At 37.3% G+C, this 23,491-nt stretch overlaps 1 protein-coding gene across 2 annotated transcripts in view; it reads right to left on the reverse strand.

Moving 5' to 3' along the window:
• Positions 1 to 23,491, reverse strand: part of FIGN (fidgetin, microtubule severing factor) — a 122,262-nt gene that overhangs the window by 3,045 nt on the left and 95,726 nt on the right. For both annotated transcript variants that reach the window (XM_033412537.2, XM_033412536.2), the window contains one exon: positions 1 to 5,214. This exon is cut by the window's left edge and continues 3,045 nt beyond it. In XM_033412537.2, coding sequence (XP_033268428.1) covers positions 2,960 to 5,206 — 2,247 coding nt within the window. In that variant the 5' untranslated portion in view covers positions 5,207 to 5,214 and the 3' untranslated portion in view covers positions 1 to 2,959. The remainder of the gene's footprint in view (positions 5,215 to 23,491) is intronic.

A 23,491-nucleotide genomic window follows, 5' to 3' on the forward strand; every position in this document is an offset into this window, starting at 1 on the left:
TCAGTTGTACCATAACTGATTGTGCACGTTCACTTCTCAGGATGTGGTACCCCCACCCCCTCCCCAAGCTCTAGAAAAGATGGTCAGAAAAGAGCTCATTATTAGGCTAGTCCATAGAAGAGCTCATAATGCTGCCATGCAGAATCAAAGACTCACAGGACAGCACTACCTACTCAAAAGTCAGCATTATCTCCCCCAACAGATCTTCATTTCTTCAGCATGCCCAATTTCCTAAGAGATCAAATCCTAGAATTTGTGAGGCTAAATGAAATTCACACACAACTTCAGCTTCTACCTAAGTACATGGATTTTTGGCCACTCATACCTCAAAGTAATTTTTAAGTCATTTAAAGCTACAAGCCAATATGCATGACTTTATTTTCAGTTTTATAAATGAGTGTAAAACACAATAGTGCAGTCATATATTTGGCATTAACTCTTACTAGCCACGGAAATGTGGGTCAATACTGGATTTTCCAAAGTTGTCTAAGTAAGATTGGGTTTGTCAAAACTTGCCAGTTGCTTTCAAGTGAACACAGAATGTTGGCGGAGATGAAATGTGACGTCCAAAAGACTGAAAATAGGTCAGCACCGTGCAAAAGTAAACTTGTCAGTGAGATCAATATGAACCTACAGGTTAATGGGGATATTAGAATTTCCTTACAATAAGGGATATGTGCAGGGTAGAGCCAGAACACGACTGTAGTGTTTATTCACTTGTGAAAAGCAGAGGACGTACTTAAATATTATTTTTTGTATCCTTAATGAAAGGCACTGCTTTTTAATATGGAATATTTATGTGTAAGAACAGTTTTAATTGATAGAAAATCATAGTAAGTTAAATTCTGGTTCATTTGCTCAGTTTTTAGCAACAAGAAAAATAAGAAAAAAGGGGAGTAATGATCAAGCATCATAAAATTTCAGAAATATCAAGTCCTTCATTAGCTTTCTCTATGTTAAGTGTTTCAGAGAATTTGACATTGTGGATGAAATCAGTAAAAAAAAAAAAATTTGAAGGAAAACAAAACAATAACAGAAAGACCTTTCTTAGGGCTTCTCATTGCATTTATTTAAAATTTTTAAAAATGTACATCACTTTTTGAATACATAAAATGCCAGTGCTTTGCAACAGTTTTGTTACTGCATCTCTCAACTAAAAAAAGGAAGGAAAAAAAAAAACAGGAAAAATACATTCAAAAAGCCAGGCTGTTCTGCTTATGCACGGGCAGTGGCTTTGGAAGGCTACAGCCTACACCGTGTCTGTTCAGAGGCATTGCCAAACATCAGTCACCTAGCAATGAAAAGTTGCACATAAAGCATTAAAGGATACAAAGAACAACTTGGTGGGGAGCAGATGAGGAATGGGAAATTGAGAAAAATGCCACATATGCTGTTGGGGTGAGGGTGGACTGCGGTGGAAGTGAGCATGAAGGCTGATGTTTTTTGGAAACTAGATTTATGGGAAAAGATAGAAGAAAACAAAGTAACATGTTTGGCAAGCTATATTTGTGTGTGTGTGTGTGTGTGTCTACTTCCAATTTTCTATTTAACTTTCCAAGAGAAATGCAACAAAACTGAGGTAGAAATGAATGTGGGAGCACTACAGCCCAGAAGATTTCAAAATGAGAAGCAAAATTGCACTGACAAGAGAGGAGTCAAGAAGGAGAGGGGACGTAGGTATATTCTTTGCAGATATATAAGTTGGTTGGTTGTTTTCTGTATTTATTTGTTTGCTTGTTTGTTTTGGTTGCTATCTTCTGCATTCTGTCAAACAGCACGGCAAGCCTATAAGCTAGATTAGTGAATAGGATGACACCATTCCCAGCAGTTTCAGAGAGAACTTGCAAATCACCACCACCATTACCAGCTCTGCAGGAAAAGGCAGTCCTAGTTTTTAGGTACTGTGACTTTCAGGGTCCTAAACGGGTCTTGTGGCTGACTGTTCTAGACACTAACACAGACTGTATAAGTAGCTTTCCATTAACCAGTGTACCTTCTAAGAACATTTTCACTTCATTATCAAGGAGCAATGTACGAAGAACTCTTGCAGGTATTGATATAAAGAATTATTCTGCTCTGGTCAATTCCGCATAATTAGTGAAAGAACCTTTAAAAAAAAATCCTTCCATTTTTACTTTAAGTTGTAAATATTCAGTTGTATCACACTCAGTATTTTTCTGGATACATTCAAAGTAATTTTCCTTGCTATTTTCCAATTGTTGAGGTAAACATACATTTTAATATAAAGTAACATTGAAGCCTATCCCATTACTCTCAGCAGTACATAGTGCTTTCAACACATTCCTTTGAGGTACTGTACAAATCACAATCACTTTCCTGAGTTTTTGCAGACAAGAACATTAAAAGAAATGAACTGCAGAAATTAAGGTCCAGATTACCGTTACCCTGTTTTACCTGTTCTTAGCTTAATACTGCAGAACAGACAGGATTGAGGAATACTGTTGCTCTTAAAATGGCAAAAATCTGGTTTTCTTTCGAAACACAACCATTCATCTCTTTAGTCCAATAATGTTTGAAGTTAAAGCTCTTTATATTAGCACATGCCACCAATGTAATTGTGAGGCAAACAAAAAATAAAGCACCACTCCAGGCACTTGACAGCAACTAAATCTCGAGAACAGCAGAATGGAATCAACACACGAGGTTCATGTCCTTCTGAAATCAACACACTTGCACCTTGCTCCTTGGTGAGTGTTGTCTAGCTTGAACCGAACTGAGCATCAGCAGATGCTTTATGTCATCTGGGGCTTTCAAATCAGAAGCTCTCATTGGATGCATTTTTCCTCCAAATCTACCCTGACTCTAAAGATGCAACTTAATCGTCTTCTTCCCCAGTACCCTTTGCAATTCAAACACTACTGGAAAGGGGCTCTATACCCTATGTAGCAGGTTTTATGTGTGTGTGCCAACATTCATTACATTTTTTTTAAAGAAGTTATCACTGACTGCAACCAAACATTTTGTTCCATTCAACATACATATCAAGCTCTTTTTGAGATATGCTAGGCTGAATCTTGCAGAAAGCATTTTCAAAGTCTTGATATGTAACGGGTCTCAACTGGCTGGGCATAATGGCTGAAAGGTCTGTGGCTGGCATGGCATGGAGAGGGCCCACCGCTGCTTCCTGACACAAATGAGCCACGTCTAGTCCAGAAAAGCCTTCTGTGCGCTGGACGAGCAGTGCAAACTCCTTGTCATTGAGACAGTAATTGTGCTGTGAGAGCAGTTGTACTATTATCTGGTGCCTCGCTGTGCTGTCAGGAAGTGGGATTAAAAGTCGTTTCATGAAGTACCTCCGAAGAGATTCATCTATTTCTTCTGGTTTACTGGTGGCACAAATTACTACGATTTGGTCCTCAGCCGAAGTTAGTACAGTGTCCAGCTGCATCAGAAATTCGGTTCTCATCCGACTGACTGGACTGTGTTCCTCACTCACTTGAGAGGAGAGAAGCATGTCAATGTCACTGACAAAAATCACCGAGGGCTGGCGACACCTGGCCACAAGGAAAGAGGCGTGGATAATTTTCTCTGCTTCTCCTAACCACTTGGCGATAAGTCCAGAACCAGCAATTTTGAAAAATGTGGCCCCCAGCTGACTAGCTATGCATCTGCCCAATAATGTTTTGCCTGTTCCCCGAGGTCCAAATAAAAGGATGCTCCGAGGTAAGGCCGTCAGTCCACTGAATGCATCTGACCTCAACACTGGCCATAAAACCTCCTCTTTAATGACAGCCTTTACCAGGTCGAGACCAGCAATGTCATTCCAGTCCACTGGCGGTCCTTGGGTGATAATCTCGTTGGTTACCAGGTCAATGAGGTGCGTGTCAGTATTCTTCAGTTGCTCGTCCACAGAGTGGTTGGATGAGGTAGCTGCACGGAGTCCAGGGCCTTGCATTGGATGAGAGAGGAGCTGCCTGTGCTCATCCCCATGCTCACTCATTACTGGTGAAGTGTACTTCCCGAAGGATTCGCTGGATCTTGATCCCAATGAATTTTTAGCAGTACTGTAGGAAGGAGGGGTCAGAGCCCTACTGGACTGGCTGCTGAATTTCCTTTGCTGTTCAGAGGACATTAGCTGCTTCGTTGGCTTAAATGCTAAGGATGATGTTTCAGCACTTCTGTCAAAGCCATTCCCCCGATTTGAGTTTGAAATGCTGTTGTCGGGCATTCTGTACATAGGACTCTGTGTAGATCTCTGTTGGCCATAGCTGTAATTTCCATAACTGGAGTCCATGTCTCCTTGCCCTGCCATATAGAAAGCTTTCCTTTTGAGAGAACTTGCCGAACTGTTTGTCAGAGCCGCGGGTGCGATAGGTGTCAAACCATGACCCTGGTAGGTGTAGCCAGGAACAGTGGTGGGGGGCAGGGGGGTGGGAGCAGGAATTCCTGAAGGCAGGTATGCTGAAGGAGGAGGGGGTGCACCCCCCGGGCTGTACCCAGATCCCACAGCAGTATGAGGAGGATAGCTAGCAGAGGGATAGCTATAACTGGAGAGGTTAGAAGTCCCATTGTAGCCTGGGACCAGGGCTGGTGGCGGTGGAGGAGGAGGTGGTGGCTGTAGGAGCCCAGAGCTATGCAAGGGAGAAGGATGAGGTGAAGGAAGTGCAGGTGCTGGCTGGCTGCTGTAAGTAGAATGCAAATATGAGCCGTTGTATCCTGGGGCATATTCCTGAGATGGGAGCCCTGTATGAAGACTAGGTACAGTGTGGCTTCCACAGGTACTACTTGAATAACTAGGCTCTGTCAGGTTGCTGGCCACCCCAGGAGAGCTCCCTATACTTGCAGAGACATCTGCTGGAGGGAGGGCTGAACTGACTCCAGCTTTGCTGGCAGTGATAACATCCGGAACACAGTTCATGGGATAAACAGCGTCTGAATTCAAGGAAGGCTGCCACGGTTCGCTTTCATTTTTCCGACCGTTCACTAGTCCTGATGGCGCATCAGAGTAGTTGCTGAGTACAGGTCGGTCCACGGGGCCTTCCAAAATGCCAGAATACTTCTCTGCATATTTTTTTAGTAGGTTGGATGCAGTCAGAGCAGATATGTCATCATTTGCCCAGGCATACTGGTAGGTGCGCTGCAGATGACCTCTGTAAGCTTCAACTTTGTGGGCAGGAGACCGAGTGGTGGAGGTGATGTCAAAGTGCTGTTCTGGCCACTGGGCATGCTCCGGCGTCCACTGCATCTTCAAGCCTAAAGATTTGGGGGGGAAAAAGTTAATTTACTTAGATACTCATCAGAACCGTTAAAGCCTTTTCCCCCAACTTCTTTTGTTACCTATTATTTTCCACCAACAATAGTGACATTATAAAGGATTTCCACAGTTTATAATACCTGTTATGGTCTCTACAATGCATATACTTTAAAAGGGACTGAATTTCAACCCTGTATAAAAAGTAAACAATTTAAATGAAAACCCTGTATAAAATTTCAACCCTGTATAAAAAGTAAACAATTTAAATGAAAACTTTCAACCCTGTATAAAAGTAATTTATACCCTGTATAAAAAGTAAACAATTTAAATGAAAACTCTGTAGGAAACCTACATTTTTTTTCATTTTTAAGTAATAAGTAAATTTATTTCTGCTAAGCCTATCAAGTTACTTGCTACACACACACACAGAAACACATATGTATGTACATACACATTCCTGTCAAGTTAGAATTCAATCACAAGTTCTTACAATAAAATATGCATACATTTTAAATATCTAGCACGTGAGAGTATTAACATGTGCGATATCCAGCTATCCTGTCTCTTCACATCACAGTTTCTGTTTTATATTTTAACCAATATAAAAATGAGACACAGCTGACAGATCACATCTAGGACACCTCTCTTATTTGGTACTGAACACCTAGTTAGCACAGTATAATGCTCCCTGCGCAGAACAATATGACACAGACATAGCAGGTCATTCCATAATCCAACTCTCATCTAAAGTGGTCCACGACAGTTTCAAATCTGCTTCGTGGAGTGCAGCAAAGCAATCTCCCAGGCAGCGCTCCATCGCTTTCATCGCACAAAGCCTACAACTCGGTATGAATTACAACTGGCTCCTTTCTGCCTCTCAGTCCTGTTGTTGAAACTCTGAAAAAAAAAAACAAGCATCACTTGTCTGTCGGTCTTCTAGCTAGCATTCTCCCTTCTTCTGTTATCATCTTTCCCTCTGCCTTACAGCCTTCAAGGTACTGAGGGGTGGGGGGGAAAAATATATATATATATATATGAATGAAGGGGGGAAGCAGGTAAAAGGGAAGATAAGAACAGAGAATCTGGATTCTAACCCTTTACATTTATGGAAAGCAGTGTGTGGCATAAACTCGAAGAGTACAACTAGAAAATGAGATGTTATGTGTAACTCTATCATCTGCTAGATTACAAACGGAAGCAAGGTGACTATGTAGCAAACTATACAAGAGTATTTTCTCATTATGAAGCAGTCAGAATGAGAGAATCATTTGAATTTTACAGTTTAAAGAGAGACCTTAGACATTGCCTTATTTCCCTCATTAGGGAACCAGTACCCAAAGGGATTTATAATGTACCCTCGAGGACTCACTTATAGTTAGTTACAGAAGAGCACTGGAACCCTGTTCTATTTCCCAATGCTGGTTCGTCCTATTCTAATCTCTGCTTGATTGGAACACTTCCTATTCTGATACAGCTGTATTAAGCAGGCCTCCTTAATCTCCTTTGTATTATGGTAAGTGAATTTTGCAAACTCTCTTGTGCCCTCTGGCAGAGATTCCTTGATAAGAAGGAGTTCTGGTCTAAATGAAGCATCTGTGGCATCAGCTCCCTTCTGAATTACTGCAGTCTATTTTGACAGCTCCTACCCGCTTCTGCTTTCCTCCTCCAACCCCTTTAGCTCTTCATTGCCTGACTTTGGCTCCTGACATGGCCGGCTTTGACTTACTGAGCTAAACTGAACGTATCACAGAGTTTGGTAACAGAATGGCATGTTGATTCCCTTCTGACTCCCTCTTCCTTGCTTGCAAAACCACTGCACCAGACTCTGGAAGTTAATTAGCAGGATGATGCTGTGCTAATTGTGTTAATTTACAAGGTTTCAGTCAAAGAGAATCATGCCAGGGCCGGCACTGCTGTCATGCTTCTGACTTAATGATTAAGAAATACTGAAAACAAGGTGGGAAAGATTGCAGTAATTACATAATAAATGAATAAAGCAACAGGATTCATTTGCAAATATATTTTACTGCAGTTGTACTCATTTGCATTTGGATTTTTAAAAAGGATCCATGTAGATATTCATTGGCAAATCACCATCTCAATTAAATTAACTCTGAATGCTGCACTGTATAACTTAATCAAGCTCCATATATATATATATATATATATATATATATATCTTTTTGAGTAAAAATACTAAACACCTTACTTCTCCTGTATATGCAACAGATTCTTCACTTTCCTTCCCTTCACCTCCCCACAAATCTTCATGTTTCTCTTTTAAAACTACTTAAAAAAATAATCTCTTTAATTGGAAAGAACATATTATAAAATCCTGATGAAGTGCAGCTTGCATCATTTCATGCAGAGGAACTCTGGGGGGCCTTCTAGGAAGAACTAAAGTGATATTCTTAATTGTTTCTGCTTTCTCAATCATTACTTTTTAAGGGGGAGAAAAACACACCGCAAAATGGGTGAAATGACCGAGACCACACTTAAAGGGGAAAAGATGCAATTTTAATGAAGCAGCATTTCAGGAATCATACTTTCATTAAATTCAACTGGAAATTATTAAGAGCAAATCACCAGGAACCAATCGCAAGTAATCAGTATCTAAATTCTTCTAGTGTCATGGGATTTACTTCAAGCCTTATAAAAAGGAGAGAATATTAATGGGACTGTAATGTAGAACTGTCTAAAAGACCTACAGATTCATTAGTCCTGTAAATTATTTCCAGGGAATTTCTATTAGGATTTTTTTTCTTTAAAAGATTATCAAAATACAGAGTTGAGAAAATAAGAAAACACGTATGCTATGAGTAGGAATTTGATTAGATGGATACAGAAGAAACATGAATAAATGTCTTAAAAAAAAGGTCTCAGAAAATAATTTAGGAGTCACAGACAATGGAATTTACCACAAACACAACACAACACTCACCTCCCCCCCCATAAAAGGGTCTGGCTTCCTTTCAGTTAGCTGAGCTAAGCCATTGGTGGCATAAGTTAACAAACATACATGACAAACATGATTTTAAAAAAAAATTGCCCCTTGAAAAAATGAAATCGCTTTAGCTTTAGAGTAATTATTTTAAAAAACAACCAAAAAGGGCAACTTTCACCTTTATTGGATTAAAATTTTTCTTGTAGATTAATCATTTGTAAAATACATGCAACAAATGATTTTAGTAAGTTATAATCACTGTAAAAGACAGGAATATATAATAAAGTTTAAATAAAATAGGTTGGCCATTTTCACTGCATAGAGAAATGCATAGTTTAACTGCATAAACTCTAGCAAAAATAATTAAATTTCATAAGATTTGTTTCATCTGAAATTAAATAAAGATTCTATCAAAATTATCTGTTTGGGGCTTCCCTGGTGGTGCGGTGGTTGAGAATCCATCTGCCAATACAGGGGACATGGGTTTGAGCCCTGGTCCCAGAAGATCCCACATGCCACGGAGCAACTAAGCCTGTGCACCACAACTGTTGAGCCTGTGCCCTAGAGCCCACGTGCACAAATACTGAAGCCTGCGCGCCTAGAGCCCACACACCGCAACAAGAGAAGCCACCACAATGAGAAGTCCGTGCACCACAATGAAGAGTAGGCCCCGCTCACTGCAACTAGAGAAAGCCCACGTGCAGCAATGAAGACCCAACGCAGCCAAAAACAAACAACAAATAAATAAATAAATTTATATATTTTTAAAGTTATCTATTTGGAACAATTACTGGATACACCATTGCCTTTTGATTCTCATTCTATTTTTGGATATGCTTACCAAGATAATTGAAAGTTTATTTATTGATGCATACTAAATAACAACCTAAGCAGGGCTGCAAAATTTAAGATTAAGCTTTCATTAAATAACCTTAAGGGGACAGAATTATTCACATCCCCTGAAACATGAGTATTTATCCAGTGCTTTAAAATCATTAATAGTATTTGAAAGTATAAATTAATAGTTAAACCATAAGCTACTTCCTAATATTAGTAGGAACTGAAGAAGCCTGTGTTCAGGAGAGTGTTCTGGTCTTAGGAGGACAAAGAGCTTTTTCACCAGTTTCTTGAATTTTAATACTAATTGGAAATAGAACTAAACTTGTTGTCATTGTTATTATTATTGTTCTATTTATTTGTGGCGATATTTCTGATGTGAAATGTAAGCAAAATGTGGAGCCAAATGTTCTTTGAACAAAATATCATGCTCCCTAGATAACAGCAGCACATGCGTGTCACTTAACTTGGCACCCAAATAATAAGATGGGTTTTAAAAACAGTTCTTATATGGTTTCTCTTTGGAACATGAAGAGAAAAACCTCAGAAACAATACTATTTTAACATTATTAGAAACATGACTCCAGAACAATAACTCCCACTGATGTTTAGAAACAGCTTAAATATTAGGTACAATAAAAATTCAGAAAACAGTAGAAAGTAAGAAAAATAGTTCCTCAAGATAATTGAAGAATTGTTCCAAAACATCAATTTTCATTTTTGAAAGGATTAGAAAATTCTTAATACAGCTGGAAAATTTCACAATGCAATGTGTTTATTTTTAAAATATATAATTTAATAGAAAACTGCTTTTAAGATACTTTAACATAAGTACTTTTTACTTTTTACTACAGTAAAAATACTTTTTACTACAGTAAAAAGCCTGAGTATTTTATTGTTATAGGATGAATTTATGTATATATAAATGAACAAGTCTATATTTCCCATGAAACCGGACAGTTTGGATAACATTTTTCATTCTTATCATTACTGACCATTTTATAACTTAGGTTTTTTTTTTTTTTGCGGTACGCAGGCCTCTCACTGTCGTGGCCTCTCCTGTTGCAGAGCACAGGCTCCGGAAGTGCAGGCTCAGCGGCCATGGCTCACGGGCCCAGCCGCTCGGCGGCATGTGGGATCTTCCTGGACTGGGGCATGAACCCGTGTCTCCTGCATCGGCAGGCGGACTCTCAACCACTGCGCCACCAGGGAAGCCCTAACTTAGGTTTAATTACTAAACAGTTGCTGCCTCATTGCTCTACTTCTTCCATTTAACTCTTTAACTATTTTGAAGCAAAACTACTGTGGCATTTTTCAAAGTTCTGTCACAGCTTCAAAATGGTAAAGACACTGTTATATAGAAAAATGAAGGACATAGAAACGACTTTCAGAATCGGAGGAAATTGGGAATAAAAGACTAGGTCTTCTAGAATCGATTTTTAGCACACATTCATGGAAATATTAATCTAAGACACTCACTACCGCACCCCCCCCACCCCAACACAGGTATGCTATTCAGAAGTTCATGAGGTCTATAAAAGCGGCTCTCTTCTACAAGGTTCCCATAGGGTAATTCTGGCTGTTAGGGACTCTGCTTTCATTTATAGGTTTTCTGAGACTTCCTAAGGGCAGAGACCTGAGGCAAACACCTGCAGGCATGGCCGGCTTGCTCTAGGAAAGCTGCACAGTGCTCACACAGGCCTGCACGACATCACTACACCTATTACACTCCTTTGGATATTTTTTTAAAAATTGAACACCATATTTACCAAGATTCTCTCTAGAAAAAATCACTACTGGGGTAAATACAATAAAGTAATTATAATAGTTTACTTACTGCCCCCTCAGCCTAATAATGCAACAGATTCATCATCTCCTAGGTAGGAAATGGCAAAACTAACACATAGAACATTCAAAATTTCAAGTAGAGAGTAGCAAATTCATTGGCTAAAAAATAAGACTCTTCTGAGAGAGGGCCTACAAACTTCCTGATACTGAAAACTGGCCCTATACAATAGCTACTTACATTTATGCTTCAAGGGGAGTGATGACCAACCAAAATGTTTCAGCAGACTAAGCAGCATTCTCCTTTTGTGTACTGACCCTCGTAAGCCAAGAGGCCAACCCAGCAGTATCTAGTATTACCTGTTCTAATCTATTTGATCTGAAATCTTCCTTAGTCCATTTCCCAATAATTCCTAGCCTAAAATGTGATGTCATATTTAAAAGTAGTATCAGGGGAAAAGTGAGGGGAAGAAGCACAGAAATTATATATTCTCCTTAACCTATTTAAATAGGTTCCATCTTCAGAACACCAAAATGAAAAGTCCTGTATAAGCTGAATATGATATAGGGACTGTTAATCTTAATTAGTCAACAAATTGAGGGCCTGCTGTGTGTAAAGCCTGTGGTTCAGTGCTAAGAAATTACATCAAGGGAATCTGTTTACCAGACAATGAAACTTTTCCAGCTTCTGTGTTCTTTATAATTTCACATTCTAAATTCCCTTAGACTCTTTGATTTTAGAGATTAAGGGAACTTTCAAATGACCTAGTCCCCAATCCAGACAGCCTCAGTTACAGGTTTAGTACTTCACTTATCGTAGTATATTGTGGGGTCGAGCACTATTTTGTCTAACACAGTGTTTTGTTTGGAGGCATTACTAGATGGTTGGGATAGAAAGGGACTGGAGAAAACATAAAGAAGATCCTAGAATTTTGTTTGAAGAGTGAATAACCCATGCTTGAGGTTCAGACCACTGGCCCTGATCCATGCCATCATTTATTTGTTCTAATCCTGGTGAAATCACATAAGCATATCATACTCACTTTTTTCAGCCATAAAATATTGACAATAATGGTATCATATACCTTACTCGATTGTTATTAACGTTACCTAAAGCAGTAATATTTGTGAAAATATTTTCCAACTGTAACCTGCTACACAAATATTTCTTCTTATGCTTTTATTTTGAAAAAGCCAGAGATGCATTAAACACAAAACAAAACTGACTGGACAGAAAAAGAACTAAAATCACTCCTAGAATTTATAAATCACTTTTTCTTCAACCTCTGGACAGCTACTGAAAAGGAAATTTTCCAGTGGGAATGTTGGTTATAAGAAAGGTATAGAAATTCTTTCATACTCAGCAAAACACAGAGCATGATCTCCTTAATCAAAAAGCTGTCAAAAATTCAAAATATTTTTATGCTATTTATTCTTAATGGTATTTGTGAGTCAACATTGTAGAGACCACAGCTAAGAAACAATAGAGGTTTAAAACCAGTTAAGGATGATCTGAAAACCCAGTCTCAAAATAAGATATTCTAATTATACAGTAATACTGTCAAAGATTTTTCTCGTTAAATCACACTTTCACACCTCAAGAATCCAAATTATAATACATTTTGCAGCAAATTACTCCCTCCCCCTACTCCACATTATTTGCATAAAGCAATCCTTTTTAACAATCACAAAGGCATTTCTGGCTAAATGGTCCTTGGTAAATATAGTTTAAATACCTCACCTTCTAACATAGAGAAATTGCCACCTGACAGCCTGCAGGCAGCATGTAACCTGTAACTATATTTCATTTGGCCGGCACAGAGTTTTAAAAATCAGTCAATTTTATATAAAAGAATCTGTAGTTCCATAGTTCCCACTTTTTCAAGACAAGTTGAATGATCTTACACTAGACCTCATTCTTGCCTGGCAACAGTTGCCTGAATCTGAGGTCCAGTTGCCCCCTCTAGACATGGCATGCCCTCTCCATTTTGTCATGACGTTCCCACTCCCTATGACAACATCAAGTATTTTTATGGTATCTACTGGTCACATACGCAATTAAAATTATGACTTCACTCTGAAGCTTCAAGCTCCAGTTTTTTCACTTAAGTACATTATCCTGAAAACTAGCAAGTATAGTGCTTTAAAACTTAAAAAAATAGTAGTGCCTTTAGATTACAATTTTTCCAAATACTATTTATTATGTCATTCCTGCCCTGTTACTCAAAGCATGGGAAAAATATTTGATATTTCCCTTGTTGATTCAGTGTCACTAGTACAACAGTGTAAAATGAGAAATGATTGCTTTAAAAAACTGGTTTCCAGATTGCTGCTGTTTCAGCGTCCCCCCCTTTGCTCTGATTTGTTAGATACTTTTTCTAGCTGTTTTCCATGTCAGTCTCCACCATTCCTAATATGCTCCCTGAATATGCCATAGGTTCTGACTCCACAAACCAAGACTTCATTTAATAGTAATAGTCGATCATGACCTCTACTACAACTTTTGAGACATTAAGTTACTCCAAAGTTATGCTTCTTATTTCTTATAGCAAGTTGCTGGGTAGATGGTATCTGGATAAGCAACTGATCTTGTTCTGTATGTCATCATTTTGAGCTTTAAAAGCAAGTATTCAATGTTACAGGGCACCATGACTTGGACTAGAATGGTATATACCCTGTCCTTCAATTAAATTTGTGGGTAGCTTATGATCTGAATCAGTTTCCCTAGAATGCATTAAATTTTATTCACAGCAACAAAATATTCACTCATCAAAACGTGACCAAGTATAAAAATCTCTATTTTGCCAATATTTCATAATGAGGTTGAAACTTGCTATGCATGGGTCTCATAGGTCATCATTTTTAACATGCAAGTCATATATAAGAGAATGACTTGCATTTATGAGGATGAGTGCATAAGCAGTTATGCAAAGAAAATTACACTGATAAAAGAAATATCACTTTTAGGCCACCAGGCTTATGTTCAATACATTATCAAGAGAGCCTATCACTTAAAGCAAACCAAAAATCATAATTCAAATAAATAATTTATTTTCCTCTGGGGGTCCTAAAATCTCCCATACTCAAATCAAAGTATTCAAATGAACATATAATCACACTCACATAAAATACATATAGTTTATAGTTCAGATTTATGGGTTTTCTTTTTTAGAGCAAGGGGTAGTTTTACAAAAGCATATGTATACAAATTTTTGAATAATCATCTAAATCAAGTAAAAAACAATGTCCAAAAGTCTGTGTACATCCTACCATAATTCAACAGAATACACAACTATGCATATACATGCAATTTAAAATATACAAACAATTCATACTCTGAATCTTAGTATTTAGTGTCAGTGTTATCAACTATTGCAAGCGAAAGGATTTGAGGGTTAGTGCATAAGAGGACTGATTTTCCCATGTTGAGTCAAATGTTATCTTGTTTATTCTACCTCTGTGAATGATTTTAGACAATTTTAATCAGTTTAAATAGTGCTTTGTAGCTAACCTTTAAAGTTGTTACTTTGTGGCCTTTCATTACTCATTCTGTCTCTTCCCTTTTTCCATATACGTTTTCAATCCATTAAGGCCATCTACCCTTCCCCCCCAGTTCTTTCTGTCATACAGAGATCATCAGGACACACCACTTCTGTCCATAGGGACCTGCCAGGGCTAATGAATACGTATGTTCTGTGTCACAACAGAGCACTCCCCTTGTTCTGCAGTATCAAACCTCTTATGTGTATAAATAACAGGTGAGCTGTAGCGTGCAGGGATAAATGGGGTTAACACAACCTGAAAGCTCCATGCTAGATTCATAGTATTCAGCCTGTATGATTGATCCAGAAAGAGAAATCCAAATGCCAAAAGTATTGTGCATTTTCTATGGGTTTTGAATCTTTATTTTAAAAAAGGACTCTGCTGAGATAACGTTATCAGCGTCCTAAAAGTCTGGGGTCATTCCAGTTGATTCTCAAGATACTCTTGTGCCATATAAAATAAATTTGCACTTTTAATTAACACAAACTGGGCATGGTACCAACCTTGAGTTATGACATGGGTGGTTAATGTCCTCTGTCACACTGCTAAAATGTTATGTTAATCATTATGTGTACATAGTGCTATTCGTAAATAGTTATTTGTGTGTATCTATTCTGTTTCAAGTATATAAATGCAAAGTTCAATTTAGTTATATTTAAGGTGAACTACATTCATTTTTGCCCAACATCCCATGCTGACATGGGTCAATAAACAAATTCATAATCTGCCAAGCCCCACGACCCTGTGTAAGACGGAATCTGCATTCAGCTTCTTTTTGTGTTCCTCTGAAACCTTACTCTAAAAAGACAGTTTACATAAAACAAAATAGATAATTAAGACTGCTTATTTAAATTGGAGGTCTCTCTCATATAATTAGACAAAGGAGTAAGAATATTATTTACATATATGTATACAACTCCAACCATTCTCCTTAAAAACTCTTTGTTTAAGGTAACTCTAAAGTGTGCAAAGCCCAGACAAAATTTGTTTAGGTTATTTATGCATTTTTCTCTTTTTGGCAATCCATGCATTAATTTTTAATGCAATAGCAAAATAGTGCCTTGGACTTTGATAAAAATATTCTATAGTCAGGGCTGGGTGACATAGTGCATTAATTCAGTGTCCTTCACTCCTGGGACCTGTGTATAATTTAGTCCAGCCTGAAGAAAATAACTTTGATCTGAAGGCAGTGGAAAAAGCAACATATGAAATGAGTTTTGGTAGGTTTAGTGTTGTTTCTCCCATATAAGACAACATATGAAGATAAACTGCTTTAGAATACAATCAACATGGTCAAGGATTAAAAGTGAAGAGCTCTTCGTAACAACCGTAGTTTCCTCACCTTTCCATTCTCCCTACCTGGCCACATTCTATGGTTTGGTGAAAAAAACCTGAGCACCACCTATAATTAGGATGCTCTAATTTCCAGATAAACAGAACATTGTTAAAGTGCAGTGTGAATGACAGTCCAGTCATTAGTGCTATTGGCTCTTCCATTTGTAAAAACAAAGAATGATGCATAATGAGACAAAAGCAGAAGACAGGCTATCAGCATCCTCAAAGAAAGTGGCATTTCCTGTCCTGGAGGGGGTGCCCAACAAAGTAATCCTTGGGGAAAGCTAACAATAGGAGGGACCACAAGCAGAGAAATTGTTTCTTTAGATTCCATGTTGATTGTGTTCTCTATGACAATATTCAACTGCATAGTTTCATCTACTGTTAGAATACATGAGGCCATAAAGAAAAAAAAAAGTTAGGTTTTGGCTGAACTGAATAAAATGGTTGATCCAGTGGCATCTGCCACATGAAATACAGATCCCTTTTCTTTTGCTTATAAATTCTACTTTAATTCCAATCCAACTCTCTTCTGTTGTGAATAAACACAGCTTACTTTGTCTCTAATATAGCAGTGAAACACAAGGTTGCTCTCAATACTGTCAATAGAATTCAAAGCTGTAAGGATGTTACTTCTATGTGGTGAAAACTATTCTACAATTTTATACTTCTTACTGATGATAATGAACTATTTTATTGGCCTCAGTTATGGATAAGCTCCAGTATTTGGTAATAATTTTAAGGAAAAGGAAAATTTTTTTCCAGTCACATTTTTCAATTAGCAGATAGAAATGTAATTTAAAATTCGCTAGTTTTAGTTGCTTATGTTAAAAGAGTAAATAAGTCAAATCTTCCTGCTACCTCTTCAAACAGTGTGCATCCTATTTAAACAAGTCCCTAAACAACAGGAAAACCAAAACCCTGCGGGTGATACAGGTAGGTTACACAGAAAAATCAAATCTAGGTGCTTACACGTGTATATGAAAGTGTTGTGTCTGTAGTTGTGGAAAGGATATAGAGAAAATGGGGAAAGGTGACAGAGAGAAGGAAAAGAGATTTTTTAAAATACCTTTATCCTAAAAATGATCTGCTTTATTATTTATAATCTCAGAGTCCAAAGCACATTCTAAGTTATTTAACTAGCATGTATACATAATACTTTAATCAAATATAAGCATTACTTGAAGTTTTCTTTAGCTATATATTTATTATTTGTGGCTTGAACCAAGTCATATATCTCAAAAAGTTTCCATACTTATAAAACTTAAAAGTCTTATTTATGACCTCCAAATATACTATGAACATCATTTCCTTCATTGAGTGCCTCATTTTCAAGGAGGTCTGGGATTACATATGTAAAGTTTTTCAAAAAAGGAAAACTAATGACAATATTATTATACATTGACACATTTTGTCAATTGCATTCAAAAAGAAAAACACTTTACTAGAATCATTTGAGATGAAATGTTTAAAAAATCCTTGAAAAGCAAATAATTAAAATACATGATAATTGAGTTACTCAGGAAAGCATCCCAATTATAAATTTAGAATTGTTTTTGTGTTTTCTATGCAAAAGGTACCCCCCCACACCGCCGCCTTAAACACAATAGAAAAATTCATAGAATTAATGAATCATAGGTCTAAAAGTACATTCCTGCTCATTGAACTGACATACCTGGAACTGTTCTCCTTTTAAGTAAATCTTTTTGAAAGTATCCAAATGCCTACAAACAATACTACAATTTCATTTATATATGACTTTCAGTCTTATGGCCATTACATGATCACTTAGCTAACTTGTGAAGTTTTTCAGGTTAGGATGTTTTATTGTGCCCTCCGTTTTTTAAATGCTTCTACATCCAGCCATTGTTTTCATATTTTACTTTAGGAATTATTTTATCCGGTTCAGTGTCAAATGATATTATACTTTAAAAATAATCTCTTCAGAAAATATAACATAAAATAGTGGATTGCATCCCTGGCCATAGCTCTCAGAAGCATTAAAATGTTACTAGAGTGCCCGAATGACAGCAGTGACAGCTTAATCACTTAAAGGCTTTTTACATTAACAATTTTTTTCTTTCAATTTGAGCAGTATATTCAGGCATGATTTAATAGGAGGTTAGCTGTTAAATGCAGCTAAATAACATACTTTTTAAAAATATCAAATCAAGTTTAGTGCCTAATGAATATTCCTTTACACTTTCTGATATATTAGTGCACATTCATAAAGCTTGGCTTCTTTTATTTTTCCCCCAATATATGTATTTTAAAAAAAATCAGTCAGATAATTAGCATGCATAGTCCAACGGTCTTCTATATTTTTATGATTTTAAGTAGAATATCCATGGATAAAACATAATTGAAAGGTGAGCCTATTAATCTGGAGAATAACCTCCACAAACCAAATAGGGATGAATCATGTTGAAGTCTGCACCTCATTTATAGCTTTGTATTCCTAAGGAAAAAAAAAAAAACAAAGCAGAGAGAAACTAAAGGTGACCTTATTTAGACATATTAGTCAAGGCAGCCTTTGCTGTTTTTAAGCAAACATGATTGTGACTCCACTTTGTCCATCCAGTTTTCCAGTGTGTAAATTGGATGACGACTTGGACAATTCTCTCTTCATTAGTGAACTGTGGAAAGGAAATACAGAGGTGGCTTTTTATTTTTTAAACTCTGTAGTGTCTTGCAACCAAATTCTGAAGCAGGAAGAAAAAAATATATATAATTTTTTTTTTTCCTAGACAAGCTGTCGTAATTGAAATGAAGTCTAATCAGACTCATTACTGTTTTCAGCAATTTGCACCACCGAAGATGCTTATTAGGTAACTGTGTTTAATAAACCACTCTTTAGAAAAATACCAGTAATGAGCTCTTAACAGCCAATCTTTAGCGTGAATGTAATGTGAAAAGTGTTCCTAGCGCTGAATAGATTTTCACATTTAGTAGTGTCATAATTAAGCTCCATGAATTGTTTCTGTGATGTTAGATTTATTACAATAATCTTACTTTTTTCCTATGTAAAATCTACTTGGAAATGCAGTCATCTTCTATTAGAGTAGGATTATATTCATTGTACAGCAAATTTTCAGCTAGTGCCAAGCTGATCAAAAGGTTTTTCAACTGAGGATTTGTTAACAAATGATAAGCAAGGATTTTATGACTGATAATTGATGCTATCAAGTCTTTCCTCATCAGCATCCCCCACACCTCAGAAAAAAGTCTTCCTGTCATTTGATTATATATGAAAAGTTACCCAAGATACAAATGTATTATGATCATTAAGAGGAAAAAATTGCATTTCTATCACTAAGTTAAAACATGGGAAAAACTGGACATTCTGAAAGGAATATTTGAAGAAACGTTGGCTTTTCTTAATAGCAGCTATAAATAACACTATATTGCTTCATTAGATATTGTTCTTAAAAATGTGAATACCATTTTCCTCCTTGAGTCTTCCTTTTTGTAGCACTCTTTACTAAGATCTTAACATTAAAGAACAGTATTGTGAATATATATTATTTATATGCACTAAAAGTGGTCATGAGAGTTAGCTAGTCTTCTTATTGATAAGGGCAAAAAAGAGTTACATACCTCTAAGCAGAGGAGTTCCATGCAAGATGGTGCATGTGCTAAAATAAGTATATATCTATAGAATCTATATTGATTAGTCTATCAATAGAGTATATCCAGAGGTATTTCCATGTATATAAAATTATATAGAAGGGATTGAAAATATTTCTTGAGAACATCTAAATAAGACTTATAAGGAAGCTCTTGAGCTTGTTACCATGAAATGTCTCACATGGTAAGATAAATATCTTTTGTTTGCTAAACAAACATTCTGAGACTATTCCATAAAGATAATAAATGAAAAAGTACCAACAAAACCCAAAACAAAACAGGAGACCAAGAGTTTATACCCATTCATGATAAAATGTTAAGAAGGATTCTGTTAGTGAATGATTCCTCTCCCAATACACTCTCATTTCTTCAAAGCTGAAGCTTCACCACTCCTAATTGGAGCCAATAAGCCTCCATAACTGTTTTCAGCTTTCTGAATCAATAGCTATGAGAACTGAGACTGTCAAATTAACGGCTTGTTTCATCTGATTTTGTGGAATGCGTTTCTTTGCATTACAAAGTAGAGAAGAAACCAACTCATTCCCTTGTGAATTCTTACAGCTTTCAGATCAAAATATCTTCTAGTTTCTTTAAGTCTTGACTGAATTCATATTCAGAACAACAAAAGACAAAGCCAGTGCATAAAACTACTAGAAACCTATATTTACATGGTTAAATGACTCACAGATAAAAAACAAAAATTATGAGAGGGTCCCTTTTAGTGCCTTTGGAATGCCTTATCATAATCTTGAATAACTTAATTTATGAATCATAGAATTTATGAATGTTTTATAAAAGAGGGGATGCTTTGTACACTTGAATTTATTACAAAAGCTAGGAGGCTCTAAGATGTCAAATAATAGTGATGATGGCAATTATGATGTAATATGAGTAATTCTCTTGGTAAGCTTTCAAAATAACTTTCCATGATGATGAAGATACAGTTTTAATTATGAATTTCAATTAGGAATTGAGTACTTAGTTAATAGATATTTTACCTAGATCTAACCCTTGAGTTACAGAAGGTTGGCAGAATTAGCCTTGGTCTTAATTTCTAATTTGAGAAAAACAAGCTAGGGAGTATGGACATATGCATAGATGAGATTTTAGTGCAGAGAATAAACAACACATAAATATATATTATCGGGCTTCCCTGGTGGCGCAGTGGTTGAGAGTCCGCCTGTCAATGCAGGGGACACGGGTTCGTGCCGCGGTCTGGGAGGGTCCCACGTGCCGCGGAGAGGCTGGGCCCGGGAGCCATCGCCACTGGGCCTGCGCGTCCGGAGCCTGTGCTCTGCAGCGGGAGAGGCCACAGCGGTGAGAGGCCCACGTACCGCAAAAATAAAAACAATAAATATATATTATCACATAAATACAAGATATGGGTTATAAGGCATAATAAAATGCTAGTGGTAATGGGGAGCCTTGTATTATCAAGACTTTTTGGAGAAGGTGGGTTTCAAACTTCAGCTATTGGCCATACCATTTAGACATTGGTCCAAACATGAAGAGAAGTCATATACTTAAGCTTGCAGATAGTTTTTAAAGAGAATTAGGGCTCATTAATCCTTAAATTTTTCAAGGAGCCACAGTACCTAGTAATAGCATTATCAGTCTTAGAGCCTTACTCAGTTTTATCATTTGCCATATTCCTGAGCTAATAAAACTTAAATATTCTTCCATGTAAGAAACAGCCAAGCAAGCAAACAAAAATGAAACCTTAAAAGAATTCAGTTTCTTTTACTTATGTCTTTCTTAAATTCTTTCAGACTTACTCCAAGATCCCTTCTCCTCCTCCAACCTCTTTTTGACCCTGGCATGTGGGGCAGTGAGTTCTTTTCTCTCTTTTCCTTTCCTTTCCTTTCTCTCTGTTTTCAGGTAGTTTGTCAATTATGAGAAAATAGGTTACAGAGAAAATGTATTTTAAATCTCAAAACTGGAATCCTAAAAACAATCTTCCTTGAATCTCTGAATCTTGATAACTTTTGTTGTCACTAGAAAAAACAAATGGGACTAGTTGCCTAAACTGTTTAAAATATGATAATGGCACTCATGCTCTAATAACATCTGAGGGCCTACTACAACTTGAGAGCTTCTGACCTAAGTGCTAGGAAGTAGAGGTCCCTGCCCCAATGGAACTTACAAGTCTGTCTTTAGTGGTGATTTACCAAAGAAAAGATTTACTTCTGAATCTGGTAGGGAAAGGTGGCTATATAGAGGAGCTAAGAGTTGAGGTATATCTTGAAAGCTAAATAGAATTTTACCATTTAGAATAGAGAGAGGTGAGTTTTCCTGCCTGTGACAAAACTCAGTCAAAGTTACAGATGAAGCTAAGTGTACCTGGCACATTTGGGAAACAGGGTTGCTTGGTATGGTTAGAAGACAGGAGGGAGGTATATGTCTATGTATAGGATGGGATGGAGGTAAAGATGAAGCTTGAATTCAGTTTGCAAAGGGACTTGAATGTTCGGACTTTAACTTACCGCCAACATAAAGTGCTGCCCTCATCTGTTCTTTAGAAATATATCAATGATAACAATATATAGGCCAGAATAGGGACTTCCTTGGTGGTCCAATGGTTAAGAATCTGTCTTGCAATGCAGGGGATGCCGGTTCGATCACTGGTACTAAGATCCCACATGCCGTGGGGCAACTAAGCCTGTGTGCTGCAGCTACTGAGCCTGCAAGCCACAACTAGAGAGCCCACATGCCACAACTATAGAGCCCGCGAGCTCTGGGGCCCACACGCTGCAATTAAGACCCAACAGAGCCAAAAATAAATAAATACATTTAAAATAATTTCTAAACAATATATAGGCCAGAATGGGGGTGGGGGTGGGGTGGGGCAGGGAAGGCTAGAAGCCAGGCCTGAACTTGAACAAAAAGAAGAAAAAAGTCTGAGAAATATTTCAGATGTACAGTCAAAAGGATGAGCTGACCAGTTGGAGGAATGAAGAACAGGAAAGGGGATATCATCATAAAAATAGAAATACTTGTGAGATATCTGTCAACTAGTTAATAAAGAGACTGTAGTGGATATTACATTTAATCCTTCAAAGGCCTAGTGAAGGATTAATTCCCTTTTTTATAAGATGAAACAGGTTGCTTGAATCTAAGGAATTTTCCCAAGGCCACCCCAGAGCCAGAATTGCAACCTGGATCATGTGACACAAAATTGTTGCACTTGGCCTCTCCTTGGAGAACTTCTCCAAGGTTTTTAGCTTGTATAACCAATAAGTTGGCCACTAGGAGTTCCCATCTTTCGATGGGAGAGAAGTCAAAGGTCTACAAGGATATTTAGGAATCATGAGCAAATGGGAATCATTGACGTTATGGTAATGGAAGGCACAGCAGAGAGAAAGTTGTATAGAATGAGATGAGAATGGAACTCATGAGTTAAATCAGCATTTAAGGAGTAGGCAATGGGGATTGGGAGGGCATTTATAGAGGAGAAAGTGAAATAGAGAGAGGGAGAGAATATGCTGTTGTAAAAGACAAGTGAGGAAGCGTTTTCAAGGACAGAGTGTTTATTTGTAGCACAGGCATTAGAGAAGTCAAGTAGAATAGGAGAGAACATAGGCAATTAGGAGGCTAGAGATGATCTGTGAGAGAGTGGTGGAGTCAGAAGCCATGGTGAGTGGGTTACGGAGGAAATGGGTGGTGAGAAACTGACATGGCAAGCATGAAAGAATTATCCTCACTGATAAACATCTTAATAAACATGAACAGCAGTTTATGGGGCAAAGAAGAATTAAGGCTAGAGATTTTAAAGGATATGGGGAAAACCCTAGACCAAGGCTTCAGCAAACTATGGCCAGTAGGCCAAATAATATTATTACTTCATCTAGGAAGACTTCCCAGACATCACTGCCTTCCTTTCCTCTCTACCATTTTCCATATCACCCTGTACTTACACTGCATTTTCATATGCATGTTATTTTTCTATTTCATCTGTATTACCTACTAGAGTAACCTCTGAGGCCAGGAATCCATGCCATTAGAGTAGGGCAGAAACCTTGTCTGTCTTTTTCATAGCTATACATCCAGTGGTCACAAAGAAGAGTATCCTCACAAAGAAGGTACTATATCTATCTATACCTATAGATATACATCTATATCTACATATGTATCTATAGCTTTATCTGTACCTATATAGAAAGAGTTCATGCAGGCTGTAACTCATACCATATGTCTAAATACTTAAA

The sequence above is a fragment of the Orcinus orca genome, chromosome 7 (assembly GCF_937001465.1).
Source record: "Orcinus orca chromosome 7, mOrcOrc1.1, whole genome shotgun sequence".
In the NCBI taxonomy this organism is placed as follows: Eukaryota; Metazoa; Chordata; class Mammalia; order Artiodactyla; family Delphinidae; genus Orcinus; species Orcinus orca.